The sequence below is a fragment of the Peromyscus eremicus genome, chromosome 8a (genome assembly GCF_949786415.1).
Source record: "Peromyscus eremicus chromosome 8a, PerEre_H2_v1, whole genome shotgun sequence".
Taxonomy (NCBI): domain Eukaryota; kingdom Metazoa; phylum Chordata; class Mammalia; order Rodentia; family Cricetidae; genus Peromyscus; species Peromyscus eremicus.
The window spans coordinates 82,661,668-82,685,845 of record NC_081423.1 but is presented as its reverse complement, the minus strand read 5'-3'; the positions used below and the strand labels follow the sequence as shown (position 1 = coordinate 82,685,845).

Sequence of the window (24,178 nt, the reverse complement as noted above, 5' to 3'; positions counted from 1 at the left end):
CAGGAGTGGCCATCCATGTCTTTCTCCCTGAGATCCTGGAATGCCAGGTGGGGGGCCAGATCAGCTCCCTGGCTCCCGGGCCTGTGGAGCCTTGTTTGAGGCCCTCCCCTGCTCCTGGGCTAGATTCTTTGGACTCCCCACTCCCCTCAAGGAATGAGCTCAGCTGCCTAATTGAGGTTGAGGATGGAGGATCACCCTGCCCCGGGGCTACAGCTCTAATATCATCTTTGTTCTGAAACAGAACAATGGACCACTAAGAGGTCACTGATGCCCAGGCTGGACAGACACAGGAGGGGGCCTCAGGATACGGGGATGTGTTACGCAGGTCAAGCCCAAGCCTCAGGCCCTGGGTGGCTGGCTGGAACAGAGGCAAATTACAGGGCTGGGGTTTTGGCTTGGACTTCAAGGACCAGGGGCACAGTCTTCCTTCAGCCTGGCTATAAAGGGTAGCCCACGGTCTCCATCCACTCCAGACCCTGTTACCTGACCTGCAGATACCATGGCTTCCACTACCAGCATCCGCCAATTTTCAACCTCCAGCTCCGTGAAGGGCCTTTGTGCTCCTGGCGGCGGCGGGTTCTCCCGGATGTCCTCTGTCCGTGTTGGGGGTGCCTGCCGGGCTCCCAGCCTCTTGGGAGGTGGCAGCTGTGGCAATATGTCGGTCACATCCTCCCGCTTCTCGGCAGGCTTGGGAAGTGGCTATGGTGGCGGCTACACCTGCAGCCTGGGCGGGGGCTTCGGCTCTAGTTTTGGTGTGTCCGATGCCCTTCTAGGGGGCAATGAGAAGGAGACCATGCAGAACCTCAATGACAGGCTGGCCACCTACCTGGACCGGGTGCATGCCCTGGAGGAGGCCAATACTGACCTGGAGGTGAAGATCCGTGACTGGTACAAGAAGCAGGGCCCCGGACCCGCTCGTGACTACAGCCCCTACTTCAAGACCATAGAGGACCTGCGGAACAAGGTGGGATCCCCTACCTACCTTCTGCTGTCTGCCCAAGGTCCTCACTCCATCCCCATAGCAGAAGACATCCTCTCCACCATAGACCTCCATCCATTCGTCTCTCCCTTTTCACATCTCTGGGGATAACCCTGAGCCTGTAGGGTATCCTGGGCTGTGTATTCTTTGGGAACTCTCCAAGGGGATGGAGGAGAACTCTTCTCTTCCCAGGGAGTTTATCTGGGGTGGGTGATGGAGGCAGGACGGGGCAGCTTCAGGACACTGAAGGCAGCTGCAGGCATTGCCGCTGTAGAGAATAGCCCGAGAAGGGGTCTGGGAGGTGGGTGACATCTGGAATGGATGCTGAGACACGGGGCTAGGTACCATCTTACCTCTGGAGCTGCTCTTCTGCAGCTTCTCACCCTTCTCCGGGGAGCCCTCCTTGACGGATGGCTTGTCTTCCACTCCAGAATCCTGGTGATCCTTCAACACTTCCATGTTCAGTCTGTGCCCTGTTTCTTATGCTGACTTCCGGGTCTGGGTCTTCTCAAGCTGCCTTAGTTGTGGGTCTCTCTCCCTCTCTGGTGGCTCTTTTGGGGTCTGTTTTTCAACTCAGACTGGAAGCTAGCCTGACTGAAGTGGACCCCATCTCTTCTCCTCCTCACAATGACTTTGGCATTCTGTAAACGTGGCTGCTCAGGTCTTAACACAAACAGGCTCTGGGAGGGTCCTAGTGAAAGGCAGGGATTGAGGGTCGCTGAGAGACAGGCTGGCCCCAGTCTGATCCCAGGCAGCTGTGAGGCCAATCCAGGCTCTAGGGTAGAAAGCCAGCCCAACAGCAGCCCAGTGAGGGCCTTTGTCTGCTCCTGCCCGGGTCCTCCACCTGGCAGGGGATTCCTGTAATCTCCCTTGGAAACAGAGCTCCTGGCTGTGCCAGATCAGATGCCAGGCTTTGTTGGGGCAGCGGGGAACCCAGGGGAGTCCTGGTGAGTCAGGGTTCTGTGTTTGGGGTTAGCCAGCACCTCATCCTCCAAGCATAACCCCCCCCCCCTGGATTTCCATACCCTACTCTGAATGTTCTGGTTAGGCTTCCTGGGTATACAGGTGGTGGGGCCAGGTCTCTGCAGGCGACAGATGGGGAGGCAGAAGAACAGAAGTGACCTGACCCTTAGGCTCAGCCTGGCCAGGTCACTGCATGGAACTTAGAGCCTGGAGTGGGGTCTTGGAGGGGGCTGAGGTAACCCTAGACATAGGATGGTTCCTATAGGACATTTTCTTCCTGGGTCAGCCTTAAACTTTGACAATTTCCACCTAGCTCCTGTCACCAAGTGAGTTTTTTTTCTGTACTCTTCTCTTCCCCAACCCCATGACTCTTACTTGGGACCAGCCTTGGGCATTTCCAACAATATCGACAACGGTAGTAATAATAAATGAACTTCCTGTATCTTCTTGGGCTCTGTCCTGGCTTTGAGGAGGGGCCGGTCATAACCTCATCAATCAATTAATTAGTCACATAATTAATTAGACAAATATACCCTTGGGGGCTGACTCTGGGTCAGGCACTGTGCCCGGGCCTGGGGAGTCCAAAGAGAACCAGACAGGTATGGCCTTGTTCCCAGGCTGCTCTGAGTGTAGTGGGGGAAAATCTAATAAAAAGTGTACAAGGCTAAGGGATAAGGTTGCCTTAGAGATGGAGAGTGCTGTGAGGGAGATGGGGGAGGGGGTTTGACAGGGTTTTCTGGAGCAGGTAGGGCTGAGCCTGGAAGTGAATTAGTTTGGGATAAGGCCCAGGCATCTTAGACCCCATGATGACAGATGGATGCCTGTTTCTCTGTGTCACGGTGTCATGTCCCGTCACTCGGTGAGAACTTGGAGGGCTTGGTAGCTCCTGAAGCCACAGCTGGGTGTTCAAAGACGGGGACCCTCATTGCCTTTCCTATGCAAGGCTGCATGCAAGTAGGGTACGGCAGAGCCTTCTGAGGTTCTGTGGTGGGTACTTGCTCACGGAGCTCACCATCACCTCCAGATCCTGGCAGCCACAATTGACAATGCCAGCATCGTGCTGCAGATCGACAATGCTCGCCTGGCGGCCGATGACTTCCGTACCAAGTGAGTCTGTGCCTCCTGGCTGTCCTGGGTTGCTGGTGGTGGGTTCTGCTCTGCACACAGCACAGACATGGTGTGTGGATCATGCCCCCAACCTCCAACCCTGCAGGTACGAGACAGAGCTGAACCTGCGTATGAGCGTGGAGGCCGACATCAATGGCCTGCGCAGGGTGCTGGATGAGCTGACCCTGTCCAGAGCCGACCTGGAGATGCAGATTGAGAGCCTCAAGGAGGAGCTGGCCTACCTGAAGAAGAACCATGAGGAGGTGAGGCCAGCTTTGGAGACATTGGAGGAGCTGGCTGTGGAGCTGGGGCCACAGAACTTCTGATGGCCCTTGTCTGTGTACTAGGTCCAGTCCTCATCACCAGTGGGTTCCTAGCCTGGTGCTGACCCTCAACGAGCCATTCCTCCAAAGAGACTTTTTCCGCTCATCCCTGCAGGCTTGGCTGACTGTGCGGGGACAGTTAACTCACTAATGAGTGAATCAGGCTAACACACAGTGCTAATTATTGTAATTAATTATAACAAGGCCCGTTTACCCAGCATTAAAACTGAGTTCCTGCAGTTGCTGACAACATGGCTGGGAGAAAGAGGCCCTTGCTCTCCGCCTTTGGCACCGTAGAGGCTCAGAGAGGGTTCGAGACATGTCCAGCACTGCACGGTGACTTGACCTTGTGCCTGTCTGATTTGTACCCATCCACCTGTAGGTCTGACCCCACATCTCCGCTACTCCCCACACCCTGACTCCTTATTCTAGTCTGAGTTTTATGCCCCCAGAGTGCAGTTCAAGGCTGGAAGTCTAAGACCCCACTTGGACTCAAGCAGCCATCTAGTTCTGCCTTGGTGGCTTCCTTTCCAGCTCAACACTGCCTGTCCTGGGCTGGGGGAGCCTGATTCCCAAGTGCAGGGCACCCGGAAAGGGCTTCCCGTAACTTTAAGGTCAAGTGAAAAATTGCTTCTCTCCACCAGACCAGCGTTGATTAACAGGGTCTGGCTTGGACTGATGCCGCCAGAGGCTGGCTAACCCCTTGCTTATGCTGTAGGGTTGGTGGCTAAGCGACAAGGCCAGGGGTCAGGGAGTACGGTGACGTTGCCTTCTCTTCCCTTCCCCCTCACCGGAGAACTATCTTTCTCTTATTTCACACAAACTGGAGAGTAGGCTGTAGGCACCCTCGTGCCATCATGTGTCGGGGGGTGACCGATGGAATCCACAGCCCTTTGAGTACAAGGCACGTCATCTGTCTGCAGCTTTCCAGGGGAGTTGCTGGCCTGGCTCTCTGCTTGTTTCCCTGAGGACCAGGATCTCTTCCCAGAGTGGCCTTGGGTGATCTCCTGCTGTCCTTTCTGCCTAGGAAATGAATGCCCTTCGTGGCCAGGTGGGCGGGGACGTCAGCGTGGAGATGGACGCGGCCCCGGGTGTGGACCTGAGCCGCATCCTGAATGAGATGCGAGACCAGTACGAGAAGATGGCGGAGAAGAACCGGAAGGATGCTGAGGACTGGTTCTTCACCAAGGTGGGTGGCCGTGTGGGGCAGGTGTGCTCATGGGTGGCGGCTGCACATGCTACCTGTTGGCATGGCCTGGGTCACTCTCAGACTCTTTGGAAACCACTTTGGACCAGTGCTCAGGCTTTAAAGTAAATGTGAGGCCTGGGAGAAGCTCAGACACACGAGGCTCTTCCTGTATGGCTGTGGCCTGGGGAACTGATCCAGACCACCCAACCTGGATCGGGCTCCACCCCCCACAGGTGTTTGCCGCATGTGTGTGCTTGGATATGTAGGTCAAGCCTTGGATAAACACCTACTGAATGAACATCTGTGGGTTCTGGGGACAGTCACTAGCACATCAATAATCTCCAGTGCCTGCTTTGAGGTGTTGTGGTTCAGCAAGGTCCTTTGCAGGAGCTAGATCCACTGCACTCGTTCCTTGTGGGCACAGAGGGGCTCTGGATGCAGGTGCCTATGAGCAACTCTGAGGCCAGGGAGGGGTAGCTCTGGGAGAATAGGGCTGAGGGATAGCCTCTGTTCTCTGTCCCCTTCTGAAAGCCTCCTTTAGCCCCTATGCTTACCCTGCCTTCCAGACGGAGGAGCTGAACCGTGAGGTGGCCACTAACACGGAGGCCCTGCAGAGCAGCCGGACGGAGATCACGGAGCTCCGCCGTTCTGTCCAGAACCTGGAGATTGAGCTGCAGTCCCAGCTCAGCATGGTGGGCCAACATCCCTGTCCTACCTGGTTCTTGTCACTTCTGCTGAGCCTTGCCACATAGAACCCCCACTGGGAGAACCAGAAACAACCCGTTTGGCCCATCCCATGGGCCCCTCTGCCCTAGTTATTGCCCAACTGTCTTGGAAACACACATAAGTCACCCAGGTGGGACTGCTTTCTGGGTGTCTGTGGGGGAAGGGCCCAGATCTTGTCTCACTGTCTATCTGTCCCTTGGGCCACAGAAAGCATCGCTGGAGAACAGCCTGGCAGAGACAGAGGCACGCTATGGGGCACAGCTGGCGCAGCTGCAGGGCCTCATTAGCAGTGTGGAACAGCAGCTGTGTGAGCTACGCTGTGACATGGAAAGGCAGAACCATGAGTACCAGGTGCTGCTGGATGTGAAGACCCGGCTGGAGCAGGAGATCGCCACTTACCGCCGCCTGCTGGAGGGAGAGGATGCCCAGTGAGTGGGGGTCTAGGCACCTTCCAGTCTGGGCTGGACACTGCTCTGTCCCAGGAATGTCAACAGTTAGATGTGAATGTGGAGGTATGCAGGGGTGAAGCAGAAAGGGAGTGGTCCTGACCATGAGGATGGTTATCAAATGTCCACAGACAGCATGTAGGCCAGGTCTTGTGGGCCATGGGGAGCCACAGAGTGACGCTGAGCAGAAGAACGGTCGCCTAGCTCTTTGGGAATATTTGTTTTGGCTATAGAGGGAGCCATGGGCTGGAGTGGAAGCGGGGAGACATCAGGAGGCTAGGACAGGGTGTCTGGCCAGCTGACAAGAGTCTCGAGAGCTTGGGGCGGGGGCTGTGTAGACAGCAGGATGGGATGCCTGAGTGTGTGTGTGAGAATGGCTCAGAGTTTTTACTCAATAAATGCTGAGGGGGTATGTGGAGGAGTCAGAAGCAATGACCCTGGGTTTCTGGTTTGGATGACTGGTCAGCTGTGGTTGGTGACATCATTAGCCAGGACAAGGTGAGGTGCAGGGCAAGTGACACCTTGATTTGGAGCTGGAAACGTTGATCAAAGTCTCCATGGGAAGCCAAGAGTGTCCTGGGGTCTACATGCTTAGTCATACACATTTGTTTCCCAATAATGGTCAACTTTATCTACAGTCTAGTCACTCTCTTGCTTTAAATGGAGTCTTACTGGGCCCTTCAGGATATGGAAAATCCACTTGTGCAGTGTCTCCTTGTAAACCCTGGTTTAGTAGCCACAATATAGCCACAACATGCCCTGGGCTACTTCTTTTCTCCCTCCTGCTTTGAGGAGCCTATGGTGTTTGATCCTAGGTTTGTGTTGTTCTCTGTGAACTCCTAGCCATGATTTCCCAATTTGTGGGATCCCTCTCATGCTTTTGGGGCCTCCCCAGCTGCTGATCCTTCCCAGCAGTGCTCCCAGGGCCCTGCTGGCTTGTGATACCTCTGGGCTGATGGGTCTCCTCTCCCCGCAGCCTGGCTACTCAATACTCCTCCTCCTTGGCCTCCCAACCTTCCCGAGAAGGTAAGAGTCTATCCTGTCTTGTGTATGGGATGCTGGGGGAGATTAAGGGTGCTAGAGACCAGGTGGCAGGTTTGGTAGGGGCTCCTGCCTGAGGCTCCCTGTGCCCCCTCAACCCCTGCCATCTCCAGCCATGGTGACCAGCCGCCAGGTGCGCACCATCGTGGAAGAAGTCCAGGATGGCAAGGTGGTCTCCTCCCGAGAACAGGTGCACCGCTCCACCCACTGAGGACCCTTTCTGCACGTGACAGCCCAGCCCCAGGGGCTGAGGCTGCAACTCCCTGCATCTACTGCCATGCCTGAGCTCCCGTGAGCTATCCATTATCTTCTGCATCTGCCTTGTGCTGACTTTACAGAGGGGCCCCTTGGGTTTACCGCAGGAGCTGCTAATAAAGTCATGAAGAAGCCTGGTCTTGAACTCCTCATTTGTCCCGTCATCAGCTCGGGCAGCGTAGGCTGAGGGGCTGGGGATACTAAGCGTCTAGTATCACTTGTCGCATGCCTACTTGCTCTGCCCACTCCATCCAGGCCCGGGGTGCCTTGGAAGTCAAGAGGGGAGGAGGAGGAAGGATTGAGGGTGGAGGTATGGAGCATCCTGTTTCTAAGAATCTGCCTCTGGGGCTGTCTCCGGTGCTGGTCCCTGGGAGGGCCTGCAGACTTTCTGGGTACCACACCTGTTAGAGGACATTTGCATTAAAACAAAGGTTCAGGGGTCTGGCTGGGAAAGGTGACTTTCCCAGAGTGGTCGAGGGCCTTGACGGATGAGGGGGTGGCAGCCTGGCAGTCTCAGAGACAGCCCAAGAAGCCAGACCGGCTCTACCTGGCTCCCCGGGGGTGTGTGTGGGGTGGGGCAGCCGTGCTGTGTGAGTGTGGGGGGCATCCTGTTTGCTTTGGTGGCTTGGCAGCTCCTGGGCTATTGGGGAAATCTCTCCCAGCTGCTGATGGGGGCTGTCTAGACCTGTCTGGGAGGAGGAACCCATTGGCAGTCTGAAACACGACCACATTCCGCCCAGCAGGCCTCCCAGGACCCTAGGACCTAGGGCTGGGCTTAGGATAGTGGGTAGGGCTAGATGGAGCCATGGTGTGGGTCCTGTGGCCCACCCTGGGGAACCATGTTGTGGTCTTTGTCGTGGGGAACCCGGCAGGGGTAGGGTGGGGTAAGAGTATTTCGAAGGAAGATCTTTTAGTTTTTCTCCTGGCTGGGACCTGAGTTGTCCCATCCTCCTCTGAGATCTCTCAGGATAGAGAAGAGGGTAAGGAATATGGAAGGAGACAAACCCTTCAGGGTTCCACAGATTTCCTTTAATAAGGCATCCTTCCCATACATAGCTCTGCTTCCTCCTGAGCTGTAGCTGGCCTCTATTCCACCCACCTGGTCCTGGAAGTTGTACTGTACGAAGGAAGACAGGAAAGGTCTAGAAGAGAAGTCTAGGCTTCCTAGGGGACCCAGGAATGGGAACCGATTCAGAAAACTAGCCAGGGGGAGCCTCATCCCAGGATGTGTCCCTAGATGTTGAGGTTGCTTAGAGGAGTGTTGGGGGGGGGGTGCTGGAGCTAAGCGAAGAGCAGGAGGCCAGCCCACTCCTTGAGTGAGCTGGGCCTGTTTGGATACTGCATTCCTTGCTAAGCTCCAGTTTCCTGCCTGGGTTGGCAACTGGAGTCTTGAGGTAGTTTCTGTGTTGTGTGGTGGGGGCATGGTGGGTTTAAGCCCAGATCTCAAGTCAGGATGGGTAACCAGTCTTTCTGACCCATCCCCGGTTCCCAGATCCAGGCTTTTCGCATGTGTGGGGTGGCATGTCGAGAAGGGAAGCCACCTTAGGTGTGTGTGGAGCTGCCTAACTCCCTCACTTCATTTTTCCCATCAAGCTGGGGTGGCAGCTGCCTGGGAGGGCTGATGGAGGTGACGTCGTCAGCTCCTCTTGTCCGTATTAGGTCATGGGAAAGCGTAGCTGCAGGGCCTGCCTGAATCACAGGTGACAGGCCTGAGACCAGAGACAGACACACACACACACACTCGATCATGACACCCAGCACAGGATTTGGTGAAATGAGGCAGAGCCCCGGTGGTGGGAGGGGAGGGGGCCCGCAGCCGCCACCTGGGAGCTGGCGGGTGGCCAGTGGTGATGAAAACCCAGGGGAATGGAAACAGCAGAGAAGCTGTTGTAATCGCTACGCCCACTGGCTGCCCTATAAAGGAAGCGGGCGAGCCCCAGCGCGGCACGCACCTTGGTGCCTCTCTTCCTCCCAAGCCCTCCAGCTCCACATCCGCTGCCCGCTGCCACCATGACCACCACCATCCGCCAGTTCACCTCCTCCAGCTCCATCAAGGGCTCCTCTGGCCTCGGGGGCGGTTCATCCCGCACCTCCTGCCGACTGTCTGGCAGCCTGGGTGCCGGCTCCTGCAGGCTGGGGTCCGCTAGTGGCCTGGGCAGTGCCCTCGGGAGCAATAGCTACGCCAGCTGCTACAGCTTTGGCACTGGCAGTGGCTATGGAGGCAGCTTCGGGGGTGTGGATGGGCTGCTGGCCGGAGGCGAGAAGGCCACCATGCAGAACCTCAACGACCGCCTGGCCTCCTACCTGGACAAGGTGCGCGCCCTGGAGGAGGCCAACACGGAGCTGGAGGTGAAGATCCGAGACTGGTACCAGAAGCAGGCCCCCGGGCCGGCCCGTGACTACAGCTCCTACTACCACACCATCGAGGATCTGAAGAACAAGGTAGGGATGCTGGCAGGAGGGTCCTAAACCACCCACCTCCCGCCCTCATCAAGGCCTGGGGTCCATGGGGGCTGCCACAGGGCAGCCAGGCTCTGGTTTGGCTTCTAGGAGCTTGTGTGACCCACATCCTCCCTTTGTGGGGGCAACTGGCTGGGCTGGGAACAAGCTGGCATCACGGGGCTCCTTTGGAGTGTCTCTTTCCTCCTTGGGCAGTCCTGAGGCCTCGTGTCAATGATGTCTAGGCCACGAGGGTATAGGTGGAGGACTGGTTCCACAGAGTGGAGCTGGATTTGTGAGTGTCCCAGTGAGGAGGGATTTTGATGATGGGGTCTGGGAGCGAGCTCTGTAGCAATCCCAAGAGAGGAAGCAGGAGGAGGTGGGGCACGAGACTCTCATGGGAAATGTTTTAGGGGACTTTTCTTTTCTGGCTTCTTTGGCTTTCCTGTGTTCTCTTTGTCCCTCAAGTGGTGGGTGGCTCAGCAATCTCCAAGGTAGGGCTGAGGACCAGAGCCCAGATTTACCAGGGCTAGTGATTTCCGGTGTAGAATTCCCACTGGCTAGGGCTCCTCTAGCTACCTTTTTAGGGAGACTCACAGTGATGCCTTCTGGGGTATAGGAAAATAAGGGGTTCCTCACAGCCTCTCCATGCTTTCTGGAGTTCAGGGACAGCTTTTGTCCTGAGGCTATCCCAACATTCTCTTGCTCTGTCCCCCTCCCAGCCCAAGGCCTCTTCAGGTCTCAGGCTGAGACTGGCATGTGAGGAGGGTCTGTGTGAGCAGACAAGCACTAGGGTCAGGTTTCAGCTCATTGGACTCCCATTTGCCCACCTCTGCCAACAAGGGCAACACCGCGTAGGCAGTGGCTGGCAGGAAGAAGCATTTTCTCTGAAGGCAGCGAATCTGGGCCTCCAGTCAGGAAGCCTGGCTCAGAACATGGGCCTGGGTTGAGCTCCCCTAAACTCAATGACCTAATGGTCCGCCATCTTTCCAGATCCTTGTGGCCACTGTGGATAATGCCAGCATCCTGCTTCAGATTGACAATGCCCGTCTGGCAGCTGATGACTTCCGCACCAAGTGAGTCCCAATTAGAGGGTTAGAAGCTGAGGGGGGAATCTGAGGTACCTTTCCTCATCCTGACTTCCCAGAAGACAGGAGTGAGAGGTCCTGGGAGCTGGGAGCTGACCTTTTAGTTGGATGAGCAAAGATAGCAACTTCTGAAGAGGGTTGGGAGAGGAGCGGGCAGAGGAGAGTCAGGAAGCCCATGGGCATGGGGGTCTGGCCTTGTGGTGGTCCCTCAGGGTTGCAACTGACTTCCATTCCACTCTCTGATTCTCTCTCATATGTCCTTCCAGCTCTGGGCACAGGGAGGGCAGGGATGACACAGGACAAGGACCTGTGTGTTAGAGTACCCTGGCTGGAAGTCTCTGGTTCTCTCTCACTGCAGGTTTGAGACGGAGCAGGCCCTGCGCATGAGCGTGGAGGCTGACATCAATGGCCTGCGCCGGGTGCTGGATGAGCTGACCCTGGCCAGAGCAGACTTGGAGATGCAGATCGAGAATCTCAAGGAGGAGCTGGCCTACCTGAAGAAGAACCATGAGGAGGTAAGGGGGCAGGGTCAGCAGGTCAGAGCAGACGAGGAGTGGGTGGCTGAGCCCTGGGGCTGGGTTGCGGTTGAGGGCGTGGGAGAGAGGTCTTGTTGGGTTTAGTCATCTGTAGAGTTGCCGTTTCTGTCCAGCCCTGGTTCCTGTGGTCCAGGGCTTCCATGCATCCTTGCACCTTAGGGACCTCTCAGGCCTCATAGAGGCCTTCTCTCCTGTCCTTGCCTTGCTCGCAATGACAGTAGAGGAGGGAGATGCTCAAATGCTTGTGTTAGTTCCAACTCTTGAACCTAGGCTCCACACAGGCATTTGGAGACTGGAAGGAAAGTTTTGGGGGGCAAAGACCTAGAATCAGACGTCCCTGAAGAGCCCTTAGTCTAACTGGGGAGGCACAGTCTGATGGTAGGGGTAGAGTCCATGCAGAATGAACACACACACACACACACACACACACACACACACACACACACACACACACACAGATCCATAGGAGGGTCAGAGGGAAGAGGCTGGGTAGATCAAAAGGTCTTGGAGAAGCGGGTCAGACCTAGATGTGGGCTAGGAAGGCTTGGGAATGTAGGACCAACACTGGCTCAGCGGATTACACCTTCATCCCCTCCTCTCATAGGAGATGAACGCTCTGAGAGGCCAGGTGGGCGGTGAAATCAATGTGGAGATGGACGCAGCTCCTGGTGTGGACCTGAGCCGCATCCTATCAGAGATGCGTGATCAGTACGAGAAGATGGCGGAGAAGAACCGCAAAGATGCGGAAGACTGGTTCTTCAGCAAGGTGAGAGCTGTTGCAGTCCCTACAGGCTGTAGGGGCCTGAGCCCCAACAGCAGCATGTCATCTTAGGGATGCCTTACCCTGGACCGACTCTGCAGACTCTAGAGAGTCAGGAGGGCATTGCATCAACAGAGCTGGTGTAATCTAGTCAGTCATCTGGGGGATGAGTGGGAGGTGCCTCGTGGCATCAAGGGAGAAGGGTAAAGACCTTGGGAATTTCCACCTTCACTTAAGAAGCCAGAGATCAGTACCGGGAGCTGGGCTACATGTCCTGGCTGGCTCTTAAATGTCTTGTTCTGTTGCCTCCTGCTTGTAGAGATTAACCATAATGTTTCAGTGAGCATGTTTCAGGGCTTGGGAAGTAGGGAGCTTGGGGACAAGACTGATACAGGCTGGGGGGGCGGATCAGGAAGGTAGTCACAGCCACTAAGGGGTGGCTTGTGAATAGATCCAAGTGCCTGTCTGGCCTCTGGGCTGAGCATGTGGGGGGACATGAAGCATCTGACTTGGGGAACGGTCCAGGCTCATACACTGTTCCTGTCTGTAGACCGAGGAGCTGAACCGCGAGGTGGCCACCAACAGCGAGCTGGTGCAGAGCGGCAAGAGCGAGATCTCTGAGCTCCGACGCACCATGCAGGCCCTGGAGATCGAGCTGCAGTCCCAGCTCAGCATGGTAGGGATGCTGCTGCTATGCACAGGGGTGGGTCCAGCCCCTGGGAGACAGCTCTGCCAATCTCACTGACCATCTCCTGCTCTCCTGCAGAAAGCATCCCTGGAGGGCAGCCTGGCCGAGACAGAGAACCGCTACTGCGTGCAGCTGTCTCAGATCCAGGGGCTGATCAGCAGCGTGGAGGAGCAGCTGGCTCAGCTGCGCTGTGAGATGGAGCAGCAGAACCAGGAGTACAAGATCCTGCTGGACGTGAAGACCCGGCTGGAGCAGGAGATCGCCACTTACCGTCGCCTGCTGGAGGGAGAGGATGCCCAGTGAGTAGAGGCCGAGGGGTTAGGGCCTTAGGGATGAGGAAGGGACTCTCAGACTTCATCTAATCTCTCCATTGTTTTTTTTTTTTTTTCCAGCCTGACGTACAAGCCAAAAGAACGTAAGGATCTTGGTGACTGAAGGCTGGGGTAGGGGGATGCATGGGGGCAGGAAAGCCACTAACACATTGCTGAGCCAGGGTCCCTAAGGAGTTTCAGGGAATGATGGCGAATCCTCAGTAGGCATAGGAGGAATGAACCTGTTAGGGCTCAGAACTGATGCTCAGAGGAAAGATCAAAGGAGAAAGACTGGTCTGATGAGGGCATAGAGAGAGGATTGGTTACCCTGGAGACAGTAGTGTGATGAGTAGATGTCATCTGGTGGAGAGAACATCTTTGTTTCTGATACCCTAGAGGTGGGCCAGAGCAGTTTTGTCTCTGGGGACTTGAGCTCGGTGGGAGGTAGAGCTATTGTCCTTGGCCTCCAGATCTCAGTCTCGGGGGGGGGGGGGGGGAGGGAGGGGGAGGGATATCATCTTCATTCTGAGGCTTCTAGTCTAACAGAGATGATGAGCACCTGGGTTTTGTCTTGGGCATCTCCATGTGGTGGAGGAGATGGGAACATAGCCCAAGCCCTGGAGACTACAAAGGAGTGGATATAGGACTCATTTTATGCAGTACTCAGTGTACTGAGTACATAGCCACTCTCTTGAAGGACAAAGTGGGTCAGAATCAAATAGCCTGTCCGAGTGACCACGGCTCACACAGAGATCCCAGCAGAGTGTGGGGTGGAAAGGAGGCAAATGAAGCCAGAAGGGGTGTATGCACAGTGTTGTTGAGAAGAGAACAGAGACTCTGCAGTATCTGGGGTAGGCCATTGGCTTCCACACAGGGGACTGAGGGCCGAGAGTAGCTTCTTCACTTGCCCACGGCCCAAGTGTCTGCTTCTCTTGTAGCCGTGACCACCCGCCAGGTGCGCACCATTGTGGAAGAGGTCCAGGATGGCAAGGTCATCTCATCCCGGGAGCAGGTCCACCAGACCACCCGCTAAGGACTCTCAGCTCCTTCTGGCCAGCTCCTTGAGGCTAGCCAGAGAGAGGCAGCATCCCTCTCTGCTTGGTAGCCTGTAGCCTTCTCCAGCATCAGTCTTCTGCTTCAGCCTCTTCTTGGCGTTCCCCTGCTTGGTGCCATTAAAGCCTATTGATCTGGTGTGAACTGTGTCCTTTGTTCTGAACACTGAAATGACCATGGTGACACTGGATGGATTGGTGTATGTGTGTGTGTGTGTGTGTGTGTGTGTGTGTGTGTGTGTGTGGTGTGTGTGTGTAGGGTACAGGAGAAGCAATCTGTGGATACCCATCATTATTCTTGCAGATAAAGGTCATTGGTCAGCTTAGACTAGGTAAAGAGAGCTGAGCCTACTTTGCATCTCCCGAAGTCATCTCCCCTTGGTGGGATGGATGGTTCAGGCCAAGCCAGCCTTGGAATAGAGTCAGTGCATCATGGGAGGCCCCAGGTAGCCTTCTCTTGTCCCGTATGCAGTCCATGACCTCGGGCAGTCACATAGTCCCTTCCTTCCGAGCAGTCTCGTGTCTCACCCACAAATGGACCAGAAGATCTCAGGTACGGGAGCCTGATTCCCCAGGGATGACTCATCCAATCCCTGGCTCCTCCCTGAGAGAGGAGGTGGGCCAGGATGGGGAGAGGTATACCTACCCATGTGGGTAGAGTAGGTGGGCTAAGGGTTCAGGTTCCTTTAGGAGTCTCATGAACCCACAAGAGGAGCTTTCATGGCCTTATTTTGGTGATGTGTGGGAGGTCTCTGCTTCTTGGAAAACGCAGGTTCCTAGCAGGGACAGGAGGAAGAATGGACTCTTTGTTTTAATGTCTCCTCACGGGTAGAGCAGTCAGCTAAGGATGGGGTGAGCTGGGGCCCTGTGGAGGGCCATGGCAGGGAGCATTGACCCTCTCCCTGGTGATTGGTAGGCTTGATTCCACTCCTGGAGTACAGGTGACAGAGGGAGGTGGAATCCTGGGGAAACGGAGGTGGGGCAGTTCCTGCCACACCTGTACCTAGGGCCTCCTGAGTGCCAGACCAGATTCATTCTGGTGGCAGCTGTGAGCAGCAGAGTCAGGGACATCCTTGGTACCTAGACATCTTCTTTTGAGTAAAACCTGGAAGCCACTGAGCAAGGCAGCTGCTTTCCTGGTTTTCTTCAAGGACTGGGGGTGTCGGAAGATGTTAAAATAGGGTTCCTTGTCTAAATTCACTACAGGGGTTTGGGAGGGGGGAATCTTGAACCAGCACCCAGAGATACCTTCTCTCTCCCGGTGCCAGGCGGAGAGAGAAGAACCTGAGGGCAAAGGCATTGGAGGGGTCAGAGTCCCTGATGTGGCAGGAGCTTGGGGTCAGAGGAGGCTGGCACGGACAGCTGCGGACAGTGGCAAGAGCCCCAGCTGCTGGAGGGTGAGGACTTTGGGTAGGTCACGGACCCTTCCTAGACCTTGGAGGGCACAGCATGGCATGAGAGATGGGAGAGTGGTGCTGAGGCTGGCGTGGGAGCCCGAGTTTCCTCTTCAGGCTGCGGCAGCATCCGGGAGACTCAAAGCTGCCCAGGCTCTGTGCCATCCAGCTGGCGCTTCTCAGCTGCCTGCCAGCAGGTATAGCTTGGATGGGGGCAGGAGAGGAGCACATTCCCCCAGCCCCTGATGTACATCCGGCCCTAACCAGAAGAACCAGCCTGGGACAGGATGGCTCACTCTGGAGAGTGAGCTCATTTACCTGAATCACAGTCCCAGGAAGCAGGGAGAATGCGGGGAGAGGTGCCCCATTGTGTGGATAGAGACACTGAGGCTCTGACAGGCCGTGACTCAGCTATTCTCCCGAAGCCTGACATATCAGGAAAAGGACAAGGTGAGGGCGGGAGTGGACCCTACTCTGTTCTGGGAAGAGGACATGGCTCCACCTCCTACCTTCCCTCAGCTATGAAGCAGGAAGGGCTTTTCCCCTTCTGAGGATTCGCTCTTACTGGTATGAGGAGGAGTCAGTGTGGGGAGGACAGGAGACAGTCCTGGACTGTGGTCCTCCCCTGAGTGAGCAGGTGGTGTGTTCTGTGGGGGACGTCATGAGGTCAGACGGCCACACTGAGTGGCTCACTAGGGGGCTGTGTAAAGAACTTTAGTGGCTTTGTCCCAGGGCATCTCAGACAAGTCCAGGCTACTGGGGATGAGTGCTGGAGCCTGGATTGGGGACCGAGTGGTGAGACTCCGTGGAGGGTTCACTGTTTATCCGTACCCAGTCTGGCCACATCTCCAAATCCCATCTTTCTGGTGGAAGCTACAGGCATGTGACTGCCCCAGCTCTCCCTTCCTGTGATAGACACAGTCCCATGTCATCGGTAGGCAGGCCCGACATTCTTCTTCCACCACGCTAACTTCTGCTAGGTTTCTGCAAAGAGATGGATGTGGTGAGCAGCACTGTTCACTGAACAGCCTGTGCCTAGTTCTGCGCTCGGTCAAGGGGAAGAAGGGACAATGTCTGGTCTGCAGGGACTCAAGAGACTTCAAAGGAGCTTTTCCCTGAACGCTGCTGAACGGGGCACAGGGGCGGGCCTGACAGTACACTCGACCCTCATGCAGTGTGGGTCTCATGAGCAGTTGAGGGAACAGAGGTATCAGAACCAGGATGGTTCTGCCCCTCGTCCACATCCCAGCTAGACAGAGCCTTAGGCTCCCTCATGTTAGGGAGGAGTCCTTAGGACTCCTTGTTCGTGACTGGTGTGAGAGCCTTTGGCAGCAGCAGACATCAGCCATGCAGGAGGGAGAGGGAGTAGGAAAGGCCTGACCCATGTAGATTCCTTCTGACCCAGGACTGGTCACAGAACCAGGAATGGACATTTGTTCATCCCTGAGGACCTTGCTCTGTCTCCTTTCATGATTGTATAACACCAAGATCCAAACACACAGCACTAGAACTGTCCTTACTGTGTTTTCTCACCAGCCTGTACATTTGGAGGGCCTCTCTTCTTGTTCATCGAGTCAGTGCCTGGCACATAGTGGGTGCTTTGTAGACCCTATTGAATAACTGCAGCGGTGCTTAGTAGTCTACCAGGTACTTGCTTTATTTCACCTCTACTCTAACATGCCTGTGAGACAGCAGTGTTAGCCTCACATCCTAGAGAAGGAAGCTGAGGCTCCCGGAGATCGAGCAGCTTGCCCTGACTCCAGGCTGCTCTGTTGTGGCTCACCATGTGTCCACCAGGGGCTGGGGGCTCTGCAACTGCCCCTCTGTCATATCAGGCTCCCTGGACCCCCTCACCCCCGAGCTCCCAGAGCTGCCTCCTCCTTTTCCAGCCTGGGAATCCTTTGGGGAGCTTGTAAAAGAGCTCCAAGACCAGGCTTGTCCTGGGCAATGTTGAAGCAGGGGTTGGCGCAGGCAAGGAGTCTGTGTAGAGAGTCTGATGATCTGTTGGGTTTGGGAACCGCTGTGAGTTGAGGTGTGGCATTGGCCAATGATATTTCCTGGCCAATTCAAGTGTGATATGACTTCATACCTGAGAAGGGGTGGGGCGAAAGGCAGAGATGGGGGAGGAGTTCATTGCCTGGAGGGGTGCCAGCTTTACTGGACTCAGTGACTATTACCTGTAGCTTAATGGTCCAGGTACTGGCAACTTTGGGATTAATATGCATCACTAGCATAGAGGAAGTGTCCCTCACTCCTCTGCTATCTCCGACTGCCTAAGGCCCAGTCACAACCTTGCCCTGCCAAGACCCTTCAGAGGGCCAGGAACAACAGGACAACCTCTTCCTTTATAGTTGAATCCCAGGGAGTCTCACTTCTCCAAATATCTCCTGTGGTCGGTATGGCCTGGGAGTCAAGCATCACAGGACTTTATACCACAAGAGTGCTGTGTGTGTGTGTGTGTGTGTGTGTGTGTGTGTGAGAGAGAGAGAGAGAGAGACAGACAGACAGACAGACAGACAGAGACAGAGAGACAGAGAGAGACAGAGAGAGAAGGAGAGAGATGGAGAGAGAGGATAGAGAGAGAGAGTTAGTATGAACCTTAGCTTGGGTTCAAGTCTCTGTTTCCTTTCATGCTGTTAAACCTTGGGCAAACATTTCACCTTCTGTAGGTGGGGCTTGGTGGCCATTTCCCATCTTAAGGGAGATGGGTCTGTGGTTGGACATGAATTCCAGGCCCATCCAGACATCAACAGACTGGTTCCCCCAAGATTTTGAGATCCTTTTGCCAAAGTTTGGGGTTGAGTGAGCAGTATTGGGTTCTCTCTTCCAGGTCTGCTCCTCCAAACATGCACTTCAGCTTTGCTCTCATTGGGCAGGAAGTTTGCTCCAGGAGGTTCTGACTAAGCAGGCTTCCCAAAGAGAGAAGAGAAGGAACATGGGTGGGCCAGCTCAAGGCCTTAAAAAATGGTGTAAAGATAATGGTGGCAGTTGAATCCAGACAGGCTAGCTCAGGGCCCCCAAAACAGATACAATGGGTGATAGTGGGCCCTGCCAGTCAGATTATATTAAAGCAACTTCAAGAGTTAGTTTCCAGGAGATCACATGATAAAGTCTGCTCCTCTTTACCCCAGTCAGCTTTAGGGGTGCTTAAACCCTTTAAGTGTATTCTTATATAATATACATAGACTTAGACTAAATTCCAGACAAAGTGGGCCTCTAAGAAAAGCACACCCCCTTTCTAGAAATGTGCACCCTGGGAGAGGGACACAGCAGGTGACAGTGTGGAGCAGAAAATATAACCCCATGCCTGCCAGTGTGGAGGCCGCTGCCGCTCAGCCCTGCCCCCTCTTGTCTGAAGACTGTTCTTTCTTCCTTGCCTGCTCTAATTAAACCCTTTACTGCTTGATCTACTGATGCGTCCCATTTGAATTCTTCCCTTCCCGAAGCCCAAGACTGGAGGACTACTACAGACCAGAGATAACGGGAGACCTCCACCGAGTATTTTAACCTCTGGTTGGGTGGCCAACAGGTTACAATGAGTTGTCGTAGTAAAAACCCAAATTCTCTGCCCTCACTGAACTCAGCCTCAGGCAAGACTCTTTGGGCTCCTGTCACTTCAAGAGAAGGATGACAGGGCAAGAGCAGAGTCCAGTGCCATGGGCATTGCCCATGGTATCCAGAAGACTGTCGTTGGGTCCAGACTCCATCCTTTCTTTCAGGCTAAGGCTATGCCCACCGTGGCCAGAACTCCTACTAAGCGCTATGGGGAGGCAGGTGAGAATTGGACTGACTTGCCCCCTTGCCTGCACAGCTCATGGGAGCCTGTCTGACTTGGTGGCTATAAGGCGAGTGGCAATGGTTGACTCCCACCTCTTTCCTCCCTAGTCCTCCTCACCTACAAGGTTCATTCAAGGATCGAGAAGAAGATGTGAACCGAGAGGTGCCGAGAGAGAGAGAGAGAGAGAGAGAGAGAGAGAGAGAGAGAGAGAGAGAGAGAGAGAGAGGCTCTCGATGGTAGAGAGTCTGCAGGGGCTGACGCTCTGGGAGCCCCCCCACCCAAGTTGCCCGTGTTCCCACGCCTTCATCTGTAGATTAGTGGTGGGAATGACATCCACCTCTGGCCTTCCTCTCGGAACTGTGTAACAAGTGTGACGGTATCCCTGAGCAGTACAACGAACGAGACAACCCTGTGCACACTAGATGAACAAGGCCACCAAGCCCAGCCTGGAACTGTGGCCACCAGAAAGCTGCTGGGTAGCTCCTGGGCAAGATGGTTTCCACATGGGGACTCTGAGGTCCACGGTGGGGTGCAGTGGAGGTAGAGGCAGGGGCAGACAAACAGAATTAGGAGCAGGATGGAATTCCCCCCTACTGCAGTCCACTGCAGACCACAGGGGAGGCCCTGAGCAGGTGAGGGCAGGAGGTGGCATGGAAGAGTTGTGAGCTGGGAGTGAATGCTCTCTAGGTGCAGGGTCTTACGTTAGGGGCCAGGATCTGGAGGTGGATTCCAAAGGCAGCTAGGCTGCAAAGAAGGTTGAAGAGGCTGGCCACTGGGGTAGGGTCCTCCAGGCATGCTTCTTCAGGACAGTTGTGTCCTGCAGGTTCAGAGGGGTGACAAGATCCTCCTGTACTGGGCAGTGAGTGAGAGGCAGGGTGAGTGTGTGGCTGCATAGGGTATGGTTGCCATGGTGTACGCCACTGTGGACGTCTTGGTGTTTCATAGGCAGCCTCCAGATCCAAATTAGGTGCCACGGGAGAGGAATCCTTTGATTTTTAGAACTAGAAAGGACTGTAGCTACCCAGCCCAGACTTGTCCTTGTGGAGGGAAAGCTGGCACAGAGAGGGGAGGCGAAGGACTTCAGGTTCCACAGCGATCAACCCAGCTCTCCAGCATGGCACGTGAAATCCCACGACAGCATCCCGAGACAGTCTGGGAGTGTATCAATGGGGCTCCTGACACCTGTGGTTCTCACTGTAGGGCAGGGAAGCTTGAGAGGTTGACTCACTGCCTGAGGACGCAGCTGCCTCAAAACAGCCTGCATCGAAGCCTCGCTGTTGCCTCGCTGTTGCCGTCCCCTCGGGCTCCAGGAACAGAAGCCCGATTCCTGGCCACACAGCCTGAGTCAGTACTAGCTCTGATTTGTGTGTTTTTCTCTCGGCCCCACACCCCCAGAACTGGGTGGGAACTCTGAGCCAGCACATGGAGGGGAGAGTCCACCCTGGGCTGAATAATCCAGAGTGAGGAGTTGGACGGGACCGAGTGACGAAATCCAGAGGGGAACCTAGAGTCAGCAGTCGGAGGGCCCCGCCTTCCCCGGGTGCATATAAAGGAACCTGGTGTCTGAGGCACCCACAGCATCCACATCTCCCTGAGCTGTTCTCTCTACCTTCTGCTGACTTGCTCACGCGCTCACCTTCCTCCACGACATGACCACCTGCAGCCGCCAGTTCACCTCCTCTGGCTCCATGAAGGGCTCCTGCGGCATCAGTGGTGGCTCCAGCCGCATCTCCTCCGTCCTGACTGGAGGATCCTGCCGGGCTCCCAGCACCTATGGGGGCCTGTCAGTCAGCTCCTCTCGCTTCTCCTCTGGGGGAGCCTGCGGGATGGGGGGTGGCTACGGTGGGGGCTTCAGCAGTAGCAGCTTTGGGGGTGGCCTGGGTAGTGGCTTTGGGGGTGGCTTCGGTGGTGGCAGCTTTGGGGGTGGCTTCGGTGGCGGTCTTGGTGGTGGCTTCGGTGGTGGTGATGGGCTCCTGGTGGGCAGTGAGAAAGTGACCATGCAGAACCTCAATGACCGGCTGGCCAGCTACCTGGACAAGGTGCGAGCCCTGGAGGAGGCCAACACTGACCTGGAGGTGAAGATCCGTGACTGGTACCAGAGGCAGCGGCCCACTGAGATCAAAGACTACAGCCCTTACTTCAAGACCATCGAGGACCTGAAGAGCAAGGTGGGTGGTTCTGGGGATGACATGTTGAGCGGCCAGAACTGCAGCGGACTTTAGGAAACCACTTCCACAGAGTCTGATACATAGGCAAGAAGACTAAAGACTTTTGGAGGCCAATGGTCAGAGTTACCTAGAGAAGTGGGAGAGGATCTCTTTCGAACATCCCTGCCTCGGCTGGAACTAAGACCTTGCTTGACTCCTTAATGCTTTTGAGGCTACTTTGTGCTGAATGTTCAGCTCCTTAACTCTGGGCCTGGGATGGGGGGGGGGTAGATAGAACTGCACCCTGCGTATCCCGAGTTGGGTAGAGAAGTAACCAGTTGTCTGCGGAAGCTGTAGGAGCTGACCTGCCAGCCAGGTGATCACTGGATTTGGGGAGACTCCTTTGCCCGCCTCTGTCCTTCTCCCTTGAGCAGAGGGTCCCTGGCTGGCTGATCAGACCTCCTATCTTTTTGTTCCCATTCTAGATCATTGCGGCCACTCTGGAGAATGCGCAGCCCATTTTGCAAATCGACAATGCCAGGCTGGCAGCTGACGACTTTAGGACCAAGTGAGCAGCCATCATGCTAGGCAGAGGGTAGAGAGCAGAGGGCAGAGGGCAGAGGGCAGAGGGCAAGGACAAAAGAGTAGGGCTGTTCATCTGCAGCTATGATCTCTGCCCTCTCAGGTATGAGCATGAGCTGGCCCTGCGCCAGACTGTGGAGGCCGACATCAATGGCCTGCGCCGGGTGCTGGATGAGCTGACCCTGGCCAGGACTGACCTGGAGATGCAGATTGAGAGCCTGAAGGAGGAACTGGCCTACCTGAAGAAGAACCATGAGGAGGTGAGGCTGCTGCTATGTTTGGGGATGAAAGGCTGGTTTGGTGAGGTTCCCAGGAGAGGTGACCACCCTCTTGTGATCTTTCCCAGGAGATGCTTGCCTTGAGGGGTCAGACTGGTGGGGATGTCAACGTGGAGATGGACGCAGCCCCTGGTGTGGACCTGAGCCGCATCCTGAATGAGATGCGAGACCAGTATGAGCAGATGGCGGAGAAGAACCGCAGAGATGCGGAGGCCTGGTTCCTGAGCAAGGTGGGACTCACCTCACCTGTGCTCACTCCCCCAGGCCGCCTGGGCAGGGAGGCTTTAGAGAGTCTCACACCTCCTCCTCTCTCCTGTCTCAGACTGAAGAGCTGAACAAGGAAGTGGCCTCTAACAGTGAGCTGATACAGAGCGGCCGCAGTGAGGTGTCTGAGCTCCGCAGAGTATTCCAGAGCTTGGAGATCGAACTGCAGTCCCAGCTCAGCATGGTATGAAGCACCCCGCCCCAGTGCGGTCCCCAGTCACCATCCCTCAAGAGGGTCACCATCCAGTTCCACTTTTCTTTTCGTGGGGATGAGACTGGAAGCATCGTGGTACCCATTACAGAGATGGAGGCATTGAGACCGGAATGTTGGGAAAACACTTCTCCAATTTGTCTCTTCTGATTACCCCCAGCTGGGGTCAAGATCCATGTGTCTATCCAAAAGTGTGCCCAGACAGAAGTGCAGAGACAGAGCGACCATCACCACCAATCCTCCTCCCTTTCCTTCCCCTCACAGAAAGCATCCTTGGAGAACAGCCTAGAAGAGACCAAGGGCAGGTACTGCATGCAGCTGGCCCAGATCCAGGGCTTGATTAGCAGCGTGGAGGAGCAGCTGGCTCAGCTGCGCTGTGAGATGGAGCAGCAGAGCCAGGAGTACAACATCTTGTTGGATGTGAAGACCCGGCTGGAGCAGGAGATCGCCACCTACCGCCGGCTGCTGGATGGCGAGGATGTCCAGTGAGTTGGCCCTTAGACCCTGTTCATAGCACCTCTGTCCCCTGCTACTCCCAGCACATCTAACACTCCCGTTTCCTCCCCGCCCCCATCCCAGCAGCTCCTCCTCACAGCACTCATCTGGCCAGTCCTATTCTTCCCGAGAAGGTAAGGCACTTGGGGTCCACAGCCTGACTCTGTGGTATAAGGGCCAAACCCCTCCTCCCAGAGCCCTGGGCCTCCCTTCCCCTGCCTGGCAGCTTACTTAGCTCCCAGAGCCCACCACACTTTCCCCCTTCTCTTCTGCAGCCTTCTCCTCATCCTCTCGCCAGCCTCGGTCCATTCTGAAGGAGCAAGGCTCATCCAGCTTCAGCCAGAGCCAAAGCCAGAGTTCCAGGAACTAATCTGCTTCGCTCAGAGCCTCCTGGCCCGTACCAGCCTCACATCCTGGAGGCCTGAGCCAGGACCCTGTTTCCTTAGCGCGGCCCCCAGCTGTCTCCCTTCCCCTCTGCTGGTGGTGGGCTAATAAAGCTGACTTTCTGGTTGATGCAAAACTTGTGTGTGATCTCCATGTTTCAACTGATGGGAGAGGAGTTGAAGGGGCCTCCCAGGAACTCCTCTGGGGTTCCCACACTTAAAGAGATGTAGAGAACTGACTGTGTTTCAGAAGATCTTCCAGAAGTTCTCTTGTCATTAGGGGGTGGATGGTGGGGGAGTGGGCCACACAAGGTGGGAAGATATTCATGAATGTTGATGGCCACCGTGTGAGGCCTTCTACAGAGGGTCTATAACTCTCCTCTTTTAGGGCCCCTGCAAGGCAGGTGTAGTTAGGGACATTTTGGGGTTAAAAACTCCTGGGATTCAGGGAAGTTAGCGTATTTGCATTAAAGATACAGGATGTGGCATTTGAAGTTCCACCTCAGGTCTTCTGCCTTTCCGTTAACACCACTCCACCTGTTCAGGTATTTCTCCCCAAAGACTCCTAAGTTTGTTGATCTCTGAACTTCAGAGTTGTGCTTGGGAACAGCTCTTCTACACACAAGCAAGCATTCCGTATGTGCTTGTGAGTGCACACGTGTGAGTGTACACACACACATACACACATACACACACACACAGAGTGATTTTGATATGGAAGGGAAGGCAGAGCCTTGGGATGG

The 24,178-nt window shown here is 55.4% G+C and overlaps 3 protein-coding genes across 5 annotated transcripts; all 3 read left to right on the top strand.

Annotated features, from left to right (window-relative positions):
* Positions 1–499: 499 nt before the first annotated feature.
* LOC131917721 (keratin, type I cytoskeletal 42) lies at positions 500–6,985 on the top strand. The gene is made up of 8 exons (XM_059271769.1): positions 500–964; positions 2,967–3,049; positions 3,156–3,312; positions 4,400–4,561; positions 5,128–5,253; positions 5,495–5,715; positions 6,710–6,759; positions 6,888–6,985. Exons 1-8 carry the CDS (start codon positions 500–502, stop codon positions 6,983–6,985), a joined length of 1,362 nt encoding a protein of 453 aa, XP_059127752.1.
* Positions 6,986–9,018: 2,033 nt separating this feature from the next.
* Krt17 (keratin 17) lies at positions 9,019–14,023 on the top strand. Its single transcript, XM_059271772.1, is given in 7 exon segments — positions 9,019–9,471; positions 10,462–10,544; positions 10,915–11,071; positions 11,697–11,858; positions 12,403–12,528; positions 12,619–12,912; positions 13,807–14,023. Coding segments are annotated over 7 exon segments (1,332 nt in total). The 5' UTR covers positions 9,019–9,039; the 3' UTR covers positions 13,885–14,023.
* A 6,701-nt stretch (positions 14,024–20,724) lies between these two features.
* Krt16 (keratin 16) lies at positions 20,725–23,422 on the top strand. 3 transcript variants are annotated; one of them, XM_059271767.1, is made up of 8 exons: positions 20,725–21,243; positions 21,708–21,790; positions 21,908–22,064; positions 22,151–22,312; positions 22,405–22,530; positions 22,822–23,042; positions 23,140–23,186; positions 23,328–23,422. In XM_059271767.1, exons 1-8 carry the CDS (start codon positions 20,725–20,727, stop codon positions 23,420–23,422), a joined length of 1,410 nt encoding a protein of 469 aa, XP_059127750.1. The 3 variants fall into 3 exon arrangements, with proteins under 3 accessions (XP_059127750.1, XP_059127751.1, XP_059127749.1); XM_059271768.1 differs by having other exon boundaries at positions 23,137–23,166; positions 23,404–23,422; XM_059271766.1 differs by having other exon boundaries at positions 23,137–23,186.
* Positions 23,423–24,178: the final 756 nt, after the last annotated feature.